At 53.3% G+C, this 14,599-nt stretch overlaps 1 protein-coding gene across 4 annotated transcripts in view; it reads left to right on the top strand.

The window, feature by feature from the left end:
• FSTL4 (follistatin like 4) overlaps nucleotides 1–14,599 on the top strand; it is a 714,076-nt gene that overhangs the window by 645,155 nt on the left and 54,322 nt on the right. For all 4 annotated transcript variants that reach the window (XM_015083153.3, XM_053220961.1, XM_027076699.2 and 1 more), the window contains one exon: nucleotides 11,271–11,437. In XM_015083153.3, coding sequence (XP_014938639.1) covers nucleotides 11,271–11,437 — 167 coding nt within the window. The remainder of the gene's footprint in view (nucleotides 1–11,270; nucleotides 11,438–14,599) is intronic.

Here is a 14,599-nt window from a genome sequence, read left to right as displayed (position 1 = left end):
GCATCACCATCCAGTGAGGGGCAGGGCTCCTCCAAATTCCAGCCCTGCACCCCCTGTGCCAAGGCCCAAACCAGGCTGCTAGGGGCCAACACGCCCCCACCCCACTGACCTCCTTTCCTTCCAACAGATGGATTCACTGAGCTTTCTGCCATGTTAATACTCAGTGACCAAAACTATGGCTGCTGCTTCTCAGACGGGCCTTAAAACTAGAACAAAGGGGGTTACCCAGGGGGAGGACAGAGTCTGTCTATAGTTCACCCTGGACCAGGAAGTGGTGGGCCAAGGTCCTCAGGAGGCCTGCTGGTCAGGAACAGAGGCTGTGAGCCATGTTTCCTTTAAAAAAATTTTTTGTTAATCTTTTTATTTATTTTTGAGAGAGAGAGCATGCATGAGTGGGAAAGGGGCAGAGAGAGAGGGAGACAAAGAATTGGAAGCAGGTACCAGGCTCTGAGCTGTCAGCACAGACCTGACGCAGGGCTCAAACCCATGAACCGCAAGATCCTGACCTGAGCTGAAGTCGAACGCTTAACCGACTGAGCCACCCAGGTGCCCCAAGTCATATTTCCTTTAAAGGCAGAAACTGCCAGGAGCTCCATGGGTGCTGGGAGCGGCAGAGCCCTCGGCCAGGCTCAGGGACCCCCCCCCCCCCCCCCGCATCAGGAATTCATCAGAGCTGTGGCACACTCAGAAAGATTGGAATTGAAACAAAACAAATACACTGATGTAAGCTGTTCTCCAAAATGGCTTGCTCGTGCCTGTTTACCCAACGCAGCCATGACTTAGCGTTCTCCGGAGACTGGATAATTAAACAGAAAACGCACTATACTTATTTACGCTCTCACAAGACCCGATGGCTTCTCCCTGTTGCACGTGTGAAGCCGGGTTTATGCTCAGAGGCCGTGGCCCACACCGCAGGGTGGAGGTGGGTAAGGCACACATCAGGGTTGGGCACCCCCCCACTTCTGTCTGGCTTCAGCCGCTTGGACTGCCTGCTGAACACTCCTCGGCCCTCAGGGCCGTAGGGAGAGCAGCCTGGACAATGGAGACTCCTGTCTGTCCCTCTTCCTGAGGCTTTTTAGTAACAGGAATGCAATTGTTAAGAAATCCCCTTCAAGCCTTTTTCACTGAAGGGGCCAAGGATATGATCATAATCTACATTTCAGAGCAAATGCCTGAGGAAGGGTTAGAGGGTTATCAGTCAAGACAGAAACAGCACATCAAGGCTCCAGCCCACCCCACCTCAGGAAATATCATTGTATTATGCAAGAGGTCAAGCGAGGAGCACAGGAGGGAGTCAGTCCCGACACCCCTTTCGCAGGGTTCTTCATCTGAATGGTGACACCCCTTTCGCGGGGCTCTTCATGTGAATGGTGTCTGAGCCCCGTCCCTTCCTCTGCCCTCCTTCCCCACACTCACCACCTGCCTCTCCCTCAACTACAGCCCCAACTTCCTAAATGGGGTCTCTGCATCCTTTCCTCCCCCGCAGTGGCCCATTGGCCTGGAGTGATCCTTCTAGTATGCAAAGCAGATCACATCCCTCCCTGACTCAAAATCCTCGAATTACCTTCCATTGCCTTAAATGAAAATCCTCAGGTCTCCCGCTAAGAAACCGTGGCCCTGCCTGTTCTGCCTGGCTGCGCTGAGCCTCTCTCACTACAGGGGTGCCACACACCCCCACATTGTTCCCTGTGCTTCAGACACACTGGCCTTCTTCAGTTTCCAGAGCACTGGAAGCCCTGTCCTACCTCAGGGCCTTTGCATGAGCTGTGTCTCCGACTACGTTGCCCTTTCTCCTATTCTTGGTCTCTCTGGTTTCTCCTCTCAGGGATATCCACTGAAATGGCTCCCACCCAGACTTCTCCCACCACTTCCACTCACATCTTATTAGGCCTCCTTGCTCTTCTCTCTCTTGGCATCCTTCCTTCCCAGGCACAGCACATATTATCCTGGGTCATTTATTTACGCATTCTCTCCCAGCCTACCGCGAAACCCCTCTCCCTTGGACACTAATAGCGAAAGCAGTAGAAACAGCTGTGGGAGGAGAGAATAAGGTCTCTGGACAGAAGCTGTTTCGAGGCTTGGAACACGAGTCAGATCTCCTCCTGTCAGAGGATTTTGAGGGTTCCTGACCTGAATGACAACCTCTCCAAGGCCCCTTCCACATCTCATGACAATTTCTTCTGTGGAAATACATTAACTTACATTTCTTTGTCTTCTGAAGGGGTGTATTAGGTCCTCAACACCAAATGCTGTAGAGACCCAACATCTTAGTAGCATGATGGAGTGAAGACCGATTTCTCATGCTCATCAGATCTGGTGGGCTCAGGCAGCAACAAAGAGGCTGTGTTATTTGCTTTCACAAAATGCACGACCACATGATCTCCGTGAGAGAAGAGAAGAGAGTGTGGGTAATGGCTGCATGAATCAGAGCGCTCCAGAGAACCAGAAACCAACAGGATGTATGGATGGATGCATGGATGCATGGAGAAAGACAGTATTATAAAGAATTGGCTCACAAGATTGTGGAGGCTAACATCCCAGCGTCTGCAATTGGTGAACTGGAGACCCAGGAGAGCCGGTGCGTTAAGGCCCAGTCTAAAAGCCACAAGGCTCAAGACCCAGGAAAAGACGATATTTCAGTTCAAGTCCAAAGGCAGGAAAAGACCCATGTCCCATCTTGAAGGCAGTCAGGGAGAAGGAACTCAAAACACTAAGCACTAATACTAGTAATAGTAAATGAATATAAGAATACCCAGTCTTTTTGTTCTACTTAGGTCTTCATTTGATTGGATGAGGCCCATGGACCTTAGGAAGGGCAGTCTGCTTTAGTCAGTCAACTGATTCAAATGCTAATTTCAACCAGAAACATTCTCACAGAGACACCCAGAATGTTTAACCAACTCTCTGGGTTTCCCATGGCCCACTCATGTGATACAGTTAGCCATCACAGTGATTTGGGGGGTTGCTTGATGAAGCATGTTCACATCCCTCTGGTCAGAACCATGGGGTGCCTGGGTGGCTCAGTCAGTTAAGCGTCCAACTTCACATGAGCTCATAGCTCATGAGTGCAAGCCTCGTGTCGGGTTCTGTGCTGACAGCTCAGAGCCTGGGGCCTGCTTCCGATTCTGTGTCTCCCTCTCTCTCTGCCCCTCCCCCACTCTACTCTGTCTCCCTCTCTCTCAAAAATAAATAAACATTAATTAAAAAGAAAAAAAAGGAGAAGGTCATATCACACAGGGGCTCCTTGGGAGTGAGTCATGGGTCTGTCTCCTGCACTGGGCACACAGAAAGGGCTCTACCAAGAGAGGGCAGTCACGCTGTGCAGGAGCCAAGGTCTCTCCATGGGTGTCTGTGGGCAGGCTTCAGGTACCTTCTCTCCCCACCTCACTCCTAACACTTGTCCTCCCTGCTACGCCACAAGCTCCAGGTTAGCGGGCACTGAGCCTATTCTGCTTGCCGGTATGTTCCCACTATATCCTGGCACATAGTAGGTGCTCAATAAACAATTATTGGCTGAGCACCACCCGAATGGTTCACTTGCGTAAAACTACTTATCAAGTCCCTTCTTTGTGCCAGGGATTATATTAGGCACTCTGAGGATCCAAAAGAGATAATAGAGGTATGATCTTTGTCTGCAGTTTACCAAGGTGTTTGTTTACACCCAAGAGCAGAGTTAATAACTAAACTGTAAACAGTGGTTGCAGCAACACCAAGCAATGTAAGTCAATTGAAAAAGTAAATTACCCACAGATCTGCCGGTAATTAACAAGTTTATTGCCATCCCCAAAATTAAGCAAGCAGGAGGGAATATGACAATGACAGAAAAATTGAATCAGATTATGCCTGAAGAAACAGGATATTTTGGACGCATGCAGGTCTGGCCGGTCCAGAGCCACCTGTGCAGGCCAGACATGCTCCAGTGCTCAAAATGTGCATGTCAGAATGAAAGGCCCTAAATAGGCAACCAGCTCCCAGCCACCCCCCCCCCCCACCGCCGCACAGTTTCAGCAGATTCGGGCAGAGGGCTCCGAGCGGCAGGCTCTGGTGGAGGGAAACAGAGGAGGACACAGCACCCCAGAGCACCTTCCCACAGGGCAAGCCAAAACAGCCCTACCCTGTACACGCCTGGTGAAGCTATCCGGTCCAGGAGGTGCTGAGATGTTGCCTGTCCCCTACGCGGTCAGGAGGTATGCACCCTCTCCCTTTGTTTCTGTTCCACCCCCCCACTTCACGGTGTGACCCTGGTCTCAGGAATGAGACCAGGTCAACAGAGTTTGCCAAACAGGTGCCACACCTACTGTGGTGGCTCCCAGGTCACCTGAGGGGCTCTTACCAGAAGCACATTAATTTACGAGGAGAACAGGGTGAGAAGAAGCTGCAGCTACAGAGATGTGTCTAAGCGTCCGGCCGGGGGTCTCTCCAGGTTATCCTGATTCCCAAGTAGGCTCCTGAGCCTGGGTTGGCCTTTCGAGGGTATTTCGACATGCAGGCAGGTTGATTGAGCTTTTGACAGAGGCTTTCCACCAAGAGCATCATTTGAAAAATGGCAAAAGTCCAGGTAGGAATGTGTTCCATTAGTGCATTTCTAACATAAGAAAACGAACACGGACTTGACAATAATTCGAGAAATTTAATTTCTGTTGCTGTGAAGCACCAGAATCCTGCTTGAGAGAGTGCTGATGGTTTTATGAGTGTCTCATCGAGTTCAAGTCAGTGTGAGAAATAGCGCCTGAGATTAAGGAAAAGCTGTAATAGGAACTAAAACCCAATTCTCCAGAGACTGAAATTTTATGGCCGCCTGCCTTCAGGAAGGGTGTTAGCCTTGCTTATGGTGGGCCCATTAATCCCCTTCGGCCTTCTCTTCTCTCCAGGCTCCAAGGAACAGGGAGAGCCTGTGTGCAGGGAGGAGGCTGAGGGCTGGTGTCCACAGCGCCTTGTGTCTGGGCAGCCAGGTGTTTTACTGCTCTGGTTGGAAGGACCTAGAGAGCCAGGCAGGTGTTTCCCCAGAAGACTGCTGTCAGCCGGACTTGGCCTCGAGCCCACCTACTGTGTGCCAGGCACCGTGCTAGGCACCAGGGCACCAAACAGCCCTGGGTTCACACTGCCGGACATGCGCCTAGTTAGTACACCGGGAAGGTCTGTCCTGTGCTAAGCAAGCCATGATGGTGTCGACGGTGATTTCAATGCGACCTGTGCCACCTCATCCATGGCTCATCCATGGGAAAACAAGAGGAAGCCACGGATAGCAGAAGGCCTGGCCCATAGGGAGGTAGATGTCCCAGGGTGTGAGGAACCCCCCACTGCCTTCCTCTCCCGTGATTCCCTACCAGCCAGCCCTCCAGGGCCAGCTCTTTTTTTTTTATGTCTGTTTATTTATTTTGAGAGAGAGAGTGCACACGTGCACCCGTGCAAGTGGGGGAGGGGCAGAGAGAGAGAATCCGAAGCAGCCTCTATGCCCTGCGCAGAGCCTAACACAGGGCTCAATCTCATGACCCTGGGATTGTGACCTGAGCCAAAATCAAGGGTCAGACACTCAACCGCCTGAGCCACTCAGGCGCCTGTTGGGTGCCAGTTCTTACGGCAGGGACATCATCTCTCTGTGGGTGCCTTTCCCCAGCTGTGCCAGATGAGCCTGGACCCTCGGGCCCCTCAGACCCGCAGCCCAGCCCTCCTTCACTGCCTCCACGCACTCTGGGCACGGGGCAGATCTTGTTGCCTGGGCCCCCAGAAATCTTGGCAAGCTTCCCTAAGACTAGCCCTTGGGACCGCAGGTGGTGAGGCGTGTGGGAGCGGCAGAGCCACAGCCAGCAGCCGGAAAGATCCCTGGGCGGCCCCCGTGCAGGCCGCTGCCCCGGAGGCTCCTTCACTTCCCTCTCGCGTAACTCTTGGCTCCACAGAGCAGAGTGCAGGTCTGAGCGTAGCTGGGTCCCCTCCTGTACGCGTGTCCGGGCAGGAGTGGTAGGTGTGTGGTCACTGAACGCAGACGAGAGCCAGCTCCACAAATTGCAGGCTGCCTGGTCCTCCTCTCATCCCCATAGCAATGTGAGGCTCAAGAGGACCATGGAGTCCCCTGTGCTGGGCCATGGCACCACTACCAACCTGTCCCCCCATAGCTCTCCCAGAGAAGGGCAGGGTCACAGACAGGCTGCAGCAGAATTCTGCTGATTCTGTCTCCACAATGTCGTCACCGTGCACCATGACGAGACTCGGGGGGGGGGGGGCCGGGAAGGGGCAGAGGCAAGACGAGACCCTCTCTGCATCTCTCTAGCGGTCATAGGATATCGATCTGCCCAACACACACATGTCCTTTCTGTCGGGACATGTGTTCCCACCTCAGCACACCCAGCAACCGGTCCTGCGGTGGCCACAGGGTGCAGGCCTCGCATGTCGGTCAGTCCTGTGACTGCATGGTACTCCACCCACCTGGCCCCGGGGATCACTTCGTACAAGAACCCAGGAGGCAAGTCTGACGATCACAGTTCTCTCGGATGCCTGTTTCCAGGCCTCTCAGGAAATATTGGGTCCCTTTCTCCGGGATCCCATGCACAGGGACACTGTGAGTGTGGGGCCACCACTGGGCATCTTGCAGCCAAGTGGAGAGTGCCTTGTTGGGAACCCCAGATGTCTACTGCCTCCTCCATCTGCCTTAGATTTCCCAGTTATGAGAACCAAGACCACCCTCCTTTCTTTTTTTCTGATAAATTTCAGCAGGATGGTGTCTTCCAATCTTCAACAAATACCTAAATGTCCATTTATATTAAACTTCAAGTGGCACCTGGGTGTCTCAGTCGGTTAAGCATCCGACTTCGGCTCAGGTCATGATCTCACAGTTCATGAGTTCAAGCCCCACATCGGGCTCTGTGCTGACAGCTCAGAGCCTGGAGCCTGCTTCGGATTCTGTGTCTCCCTCTCTCTATGCTCCACCCCCACTCACACCCTTTCTCTCTCTCAAAAGTAATAAATAGACACTAAATAAATATATAAATAAAACCTCAAGATCCCAGAAACATCCCATAAGGTCATCTCTAGGGGCCAAGAGAGCAAGGGTCTCAGAATAAACAAATGGGATAGGCACCAGTGGGCACCATGGTAGGTAACGTAGGAGGAGAATGGGGGGGGGGAGAGCGGGTCAGGGACTGTTCTGACTTCTGTGGTGGTGGAGGCTGTGGGCGGCTTTTGAGCAGCGCTATGACCTACCTTGTGCTCATGAGAACAGGGAAGATCTGGAGGGGTGAGCACACAGGAGGCTGTTGGCACCTGGGGTGGAGAGGAAGGCAAGGATTCAGGCGGCATCCTGAGGGAAGCCGCTTTGGGCTTGGCAACCGTTCGTGTCACTTGTACCCCTGCGGGCACATAGGCCAAGAGCAGAGGCAGATGGCCCTGGGGGGCAAGGAAGACACAGCCGGACAGCGCCTGGCAGAACAGAAGGGGGACGTCCACTTAGAACAATGTACTCAGCGCCCCAGACCTCAAAGCAAGATGGGTCCACAGAACCCTCCCAGCCCCAGCCCTCATTTTAGTGATGTCTGATCCGAGTCTGACTGACAGGAAGGGACCTGCCCAAGGCTACTTGGCATGTCACCAGCAGAGCCAGGCCTGAAGGCCAGATGTCCAGAGCCACAGTCCAGAATCTGCTCTGCTCACTCGAGCCCCGGCCCATGATTGATGCCTCATTTTTCCCCCTGGGAAACGACCATGGGAGGTTGCTTAGCAGGGGCGTGGGGCCTGCCCAGGGAGGGTGTGTTGAACAGTAAATAATTGGGAGTAAGGGCAGAAGGAGAGCTTCGGTTGCAATAAATCTTTTCAGAATTTTTAAACCAGTCAGGGAATATTGACATGAATTAAATCCAATAAAACATTCATTTAATTAAACTTTAAGTGATCCAAATATTTGCTGTTTGGTTAATATTTGTGTAGCTGACAGGAGCAGAATTATGATGGTTCTGTCAGTACTCACGCATTCTAATTTTGCATGAGCCTTTCCTACACAAAGTGCACATCTTCACACACACAAGTGATCAGCGAAATCACTCCGGAAGGATGCCGGAACCAATCATCCCAGCGGCTGTCCCACTTGGGGTTTTGCTTTTTGTTTGTTTGGTTTTAGCCCTGTGCTAAACTGTTTGACGTCTATGACTTTTTGGGGGCGTCTGGGTGGCTCAGTCAGTTAAGTGTCCGACTCTTGGTTTCGGCTCAGATCATGATCTCACGGTTTTGTGGGTTCGAGCCCCACGTCGAGCTCTGCCTGTCAGCATGAGGCCCACTTGGGATTCTCTCTCTCCCTGTCTCTCTGTCCCTCCCTTGTGCCGTCTCTGTCTCTCTCAAAACAAATAAATAAACTTAAAAAAAAAAAAACTATGACTTTGGGGCCACGCGAAGGATCCTACACTGCACATAGGTCTTACATTCCAAATGAGAACCCAGCCAACCAGAATGCCTCACCTCCCCATCCCCCCCCCCTCCAGACTCTCCCTTTCCATCCACCCAGACAGTCCCCCCATCTTTTAAGGCAGCAGTTGTCAGGCCTCAGGGTACCACGGACACCCAGGGGTGCTTGCTAAAACCAGAATGCCCACCTGCCAACAGAGAGTCTTGTCAGCCTGGGGTGGAGGGGCAGGAATCTGCGTTTCTCTCATTTGCACCCCAAATGTGATGCCGATGGTAGGGGAACCACACCTGGAGAAGAGGAGCCCTGAAGCCCCGGGCGGCCCTGCTTCCTCCAGGGGATGATGCCTGAGTGCCCAGTTCGTCTTTCCCTTGTAATTTGACTAGCATTCCAACATACAGAGAAGCTGTAGGTTCCTTTGGTAACATACCCAGCTTGTTTGCAAGCCCCACCCACCGCCGTTGGGCAGGAAATAGAACTGAATGTTCAATGTGTCGTAAAGCTTAGTCTGAGCGGGCCATTCTAACAGTCCACATAAAGTAATGCTCTAAGAAAAATGCCTCCGGCCTCCAGTCCCCAGCCGGCATCCTTAGCTGCTTCTGAACCCCAAGCTGACTTCTGACTGTGGACAGAAACATGCCGCTGTCCTAGGCCACCTTCGGTCCCCCATGCAGACTCCCAATTGCCCTGTCTCAGGTTCTCTTGGCTGAGGTCAGCCCAGGTTCTCCTCGTGGTCTGGGGTCTGATGTTCCCCCAGAGCTTGGCCTCCAGCAGCCCCACTGGCACTACGCATCCTTGGAGGTTCCAGGGACATTTCCTTAGGGCCTCAGTCTGGCAGTCCAGCACAATCTTCAGGCACAGAGGTACACAGCTCCTTATGGCCCAGCCAGCATGTGGCCAGGAACCTTTGGACCTCTCCACACCACTAGAGAGCCAAAGGGGCTTTGGCAGATAAACCGGGCTCTGGCTCTGTGCCAGGGTGTTGTGCTCACCCCGAGGTGGAGGGTAGAAAGGAGGAGGCTTTAGCCCCCTTCCAGAGCCCCCTCACCTACATGCCAACAGGCCCACCCTTCTCACCAGCTCCCTATTCTCACAATGCCCTGGGACAGGGAGGGGCCGTTCCATACCCCTTCCTGTTTCCACAGAGCCTCGTGGCCAGGGAGCTTCGTGGGTCACGCGATGAGGAGAGGTACCTCCTTCTACACTCAGGGCAACTCTGGGTTCTGAGTCCTGAGGGCCAGCACAGTGCAGAAAGAGTCAAACCAGTGTAGCAAGTCTTCCCTCTCTCTCCCTCTCTCTGTCCCCTCTGAATCTCCAGAGCCTGGGTCTTGCTATAGAGTACGAGTGCCTTCTCTCTCCTGCCCTGAGCAATGAGCCTCATGACTCCGAGGTGGGAGGGCAGCAAACAGGACGTGATTTAAGAGGGGACTTGAAATGCATCACTTTAATGTTTGTAAAATATTATGCCGGTTGCCTCTACATCAATCACTCGGTGCTTATCTTTCCCCGTGCGGCTCCTTCCCTGGGAGTCACATTTTTCCTGTGCATGGGTGTCCCCTCTCCACTGGCCTGTTGACTCCTTTCCTTCCCATTTCCATTTTCTCCGTTTTTCATCCATCCATCCATCCATCCAACAAGCACTGATTAAGCACCTAGTGTATATCTTGTTCATCTTCATGGGCTCAGGGCCGGGCCACTGCTTGCTTGTGGCAGGGAAAGGGCTTTGCTACTCACAATCTACCCTGACTGCACTTGCTGTCGGTTCACCTGCTTTGCAGGACATCACACCTGTCCCAGGTTTCACTCCCACCGCCCCCACCTTCTCCTCCCCACACACATTGGCAAGAGGGTACTAGCACAGACATGCTGCCCGGTCACAGCTCAAAAGGGTCCCACCGAGTCAGCTCCCAGCTCTGTGCCTTGCTCCACACCTGGCAAAGGGCCCCAACATTTTTGCTGGCATCCCAGAATAAACACAGATGGCTCCCCAGAGCCAGCCAGCCTGCCTCCCTCAGCTCATGTCCCCTCTGGCTGCTGCCCCAAGTGCCCTGAGTTGTAGATCTGGGGGAGCAGTAGGGAGGAGGCAATCCCGTCAGTGGGTTGCTGACTCTCCCTCCAAGCCTGATCCCATTTTGGTATGTGAACAGCCTGAGTCTGATAATTTTCTCATAAATCCTGAAAATTTCTAAAAGCCTGTGATTGCAAGCAAATATTTTAGGCCCTTCCCATTTGCCTAAAGAATGGTCAGTCTTAATGCCAGTTATCAAGTATAAAATGGCACGGATTAATAATTTGTACAGCCTGAAGTGCGCTTCGAAAAATTAAAGGCTACAGTGCATGGTTGCTGAACAGAAATCCAAATCCAAGTTCAAAGAATCCTCAGACAGAAACAAACCTTCAAAGGTCAGCCAGTTCGTTCCCCAGACTTCAGACACTGCAACCTTTAAATTGCCCCCAGATGGATGAGAAACCTGTCAGCTCAGCCAGCAGACCTTGACTGCACTAAGCAAGGCCCAGACTTCATGAGGCCCAGGAGCACAGAGCAGGGTGTCCGCGGCACATCTGGCTCTCTGGTCTCTGCGTGACAGCCCACGTTCTCGGCTCAGCTCAGCTCATAAATCCGTTGCCCAAATGGTTTCCCTGCACCAGCTATGGCTCCTGACTTCTTCTGATTCACAGAGCCCTTTGAACATTTCACAGAAGTCACGGCCTCTCTCCCACTAGGAGCGTCCATCTGTACACTTAGCACATTGTAGACAGTTGCCAGGGAGCCGCAAAGCCTCCGGGCCGCTGCCCTGCAGGAAATCCCTGTAACCATTGGCCTTTGAGTGAGAACTCCACCCACTGGCTGTGCGTATGATGACTTTCTCCTTTTCCCCTGCAGAGGTGGTTCAGCTTACCCTCGCCCCTGAGGATAGGGTCAGCTTGGCCACAGTGACCGTGGGGCTGAGCACGGTGCTGACCTGCGCCATCCGCGGAGACCTGCGACCACCCATCGTCTGGAAGCGCAATGGGCTTACCCTCAACTTCATGGCCTTGGAAGACATCAATGTAAGTCGCTAGGCTCCGACCCTGAACGCAGACCTGCCCCAGGGACGTAACCTGCAAACTGCCTGTGGCAGTGGCACGGCCAGAGGGTTTCCTTAACGTCCCATGTTTGATGCCTTTCAGGCTTGTTGTCTGATAGCCAGAGGGACCAAAAAAATCCAAGTCCCACCATGCAGAGAATAGACTGCATGTTGACTGCAAGCCTGCTCGCCAGATCCACAATAGGAAAGGGGCCTACTGACTGGGGAGGCACGGTGGGCAGGGCGGGAGGCCTTGGTGCAGGCTGCAGCAGCGAAATCGGGCGGCAGGCGTGGGATTGGGAGGGGAGAGGTGCAGACTGCCTGAGGGAGCCCACCGCGAGGAAGGACCACGGGCCCACAGAGCAAGCATGTGGCCAGGGTGCGGGGAGGGCATTTGGTTGGAAGAGCCAGGGAAGACTGGAGACCCCACAGCTGAGCAGGATGCAGACGGTGGGGGCAAGAGGGAACGGGGATTCCCTCTGGAGGACAGAGGTGAACCGCCAGGCTGGGTTGGCTGGAGGGCAGGGACCCCATCAGGCCAGAGTGGCCTGCCCTGGGGGCCTCATTGGCTGGATGCGGGTGTGTGGATTTGATGAAGTGAGCAGAAGAGAGAGCAGCTGAGCACACACAGCCTACCATGACCTGCAGGGATGCTTCTGTACTCTGAGGGCCCATGCACCTGGGCCGGGCTCCTGGTGTCACCCCCAAACCAGCCTCATGACTTTGAGCAACTTCTTACGCCAATCCTATCTCTTAGAAAAACAGCCTTAGCAGCACCTCCCTTCCATTGGACGTGAAGAACAAAGGGAGTAATTCAAGTATATTTATGGGCCCAGGTTTGGCCCCAGGAGTGAGGCGGCTTCCCAGAAGTTCATTGAGAAGACAGTGACGTCATCCATGGAGGGCACTGCCAGGACAGCTACAGTAACAGGAATACAAGTTTCAGGCAGAAGAGGGGGCAGTCAGGACAGGCTCAGGACAGGCGAGCTGGCCCAGAATGGGATGCTTGGCCCAGAGAAGGAAGACCTTGTGGTCTTGAGTGGTGAGTTCTGGGTAACTTCGCTGAGGTGGTGAGGGAGGTACTAAGGCAGCAGGAGCCAGGCTGGGCCATGTGACCCCATGAGCTCAACAAGCACAAAGGGCCAGGGTGCTCCCCTAAAAGAGACCAGTTTGGACTGCTGAGATGGAACACCATTACAGCCATCCTAGCGGCCCCGAAACGGAGTGAGCCGTCAAGGAAGCAGTGAGGTCCCCATTACCAGAGGCATGCAAACTCAAGCAGGGCCGTGGTCAGCAATGCTGGTAGCCACACAAGGACAGCTAAACCCCATGACCATGAAGATTCTTTGCAACTCTGAGACTGCTTTGTGGGGAGAGAGCCCAGCCTAGAATTCTGTAGAAACTAGGTTGGGACTCTGCTACTCACTAGGCCCTTTAGCTGCACCCTAAAGATCACAGGGAAGCAGATGGGCAGAGGGCCGGTCACCGTGGAGGTCCTGTCTTGGGCACAGCCTGGCATGGAACACCCTTCTCCCACTCTTGTCGTGTGGGGCAGGATTATTTCCTTGCAGCTTCCCCGCGGTGCTACCAACACCACCCTGCTGGGTGCTTGATAGACAGAGGCTGAGTGGGCAGAGTCCTTTGTCGTCCGAGCCTGAGATGCCCAGGCCTTGTCTGAGATCTTAGCAAGGAGAGGTACTGTCCTGTTTACAAAAATTTGGGGGGGGGGGTGTTTTGGGGTTCACGGGTCTGTGTGTGCAAAATCTCTCAAGGTGGGGCATCAGCTTTAAACTGAGTTTGGCCAGTGGTGATTAATTCCAAAGTAGGACGGGCCTGCCCGTGTCTGTCTGAACATCCATGTGCATTACTTGATGATCTATTTAAAGACACCAGAAATAAAGGTGGAGGCAGAACTCCTCTTAATGCACTTGCCATCGGTTAATTAAATTACTTTGAGTGTTTTTCCCCTCCCTCGAACATGCCTCCAGCATCAACTCAATTGCATTTCTACTTTTCACAGTGAGGTTAGCAATTTGGGTTAATTGTGGGTGCAACTGGAGATTAATGGCCTCTTATTACCTCCCTGGAAACACTTGCTGCTTGTGGTCAAGTCAGCAGCGCACAAACAGGCAAGGCCCTGTGCTGCCCAGAAACCCCCACGGGAGGGTCCAGGGCACATCAGCCCCACAAGGATGCCCACCCGATGTATGCAGCCACACCACCACACACACACACACACACACACACACACACACACACACACACACACAAACACACACTTCCCTTCACCTCAGGAGGGAAGGGAGGCACAAGCCCTGCTAGTGAATAGCACAGGCACTAAGGTCAAAGGGACCCCAGTTTAAGCCTCAGCTCCACCACATACTAGTTGAGTGACCTTGGAAAGGGCACTTGACTTCTCAAAGCCTCAGTTTCTTCCTCTGTTAAATGGGGATAATTAATAGCTCCTGCCTCATAGGGTTATAGTGAGGATGAAAAGACACATGTGATGTGTTCGTATGCAGCATCCCATGCTAACTATGATCACTGTCCTTACCGTTATTACTATTACTGATATTGCTACCATCGTTATTATTATTGCTGCTGCTGCTGCCAAACAACATTCTCAGCACCTTGCAGCCCGAGTCCCCGACGTCAGCCCACGGTAGTCTAATGAGTCTCCCCAGGCAGGGAGATACGACCCTGAGGTGTCCACGTCAGCCTGGGACACAGTGACATTTGCCTCCAGTACATCCGGAGCAGCCCTGGGTGAGCTGTTGAACTTCTCTGAGCCTGTGGAGAAATGAGGATGACAATGTCCGCCTGAGACGGGCATTTTCAGGCTGAATGTATGTGTGAAGTGCCTAGCCCGGTGCCCGGCACACAGCAAGTGTTCATAAGTGGCAGCCCCACCTGGGGACAGTGATGACAGCAGCCCTCCGAGGAAATCAAGCCAGGGATGGATAGAGCCAGGGCATCAGGATTCACGGGGCATTTTTAAAGCAAGAATTGGTCAGGGAAGAACACACTGGGATAGGCGGGTGGGGCCGGGCGGCCCCGTTGGAACAAAGATAGGGGATTGAGGTGTTCTAGAGTTCTCAGCCTGTGGCATGCCCACACCCACCCCCGTCCACTGCAGCCAGAGATG

This window comes from Acinonyx jubatus, chromosome A1, assembly GCF_027475565.1.
Source record: "Acinonyx jubatus isolate Ajub_Pintada_27869175 chromosome A1, VMU_Ajub_asm_v1.0, whole genome shotgun sequence".
In the NCBI taxonomy this organism is placed as follows: domain Eukaryota; kingdom Metazoa; phylum Chordata; class Mammalia; order Carnivora; family Felidae; genus Acinonyx; species Acinonyx jubatus.
This window is presented reverse-complemented; position numbering and strand designations above follow the sequence as displayed.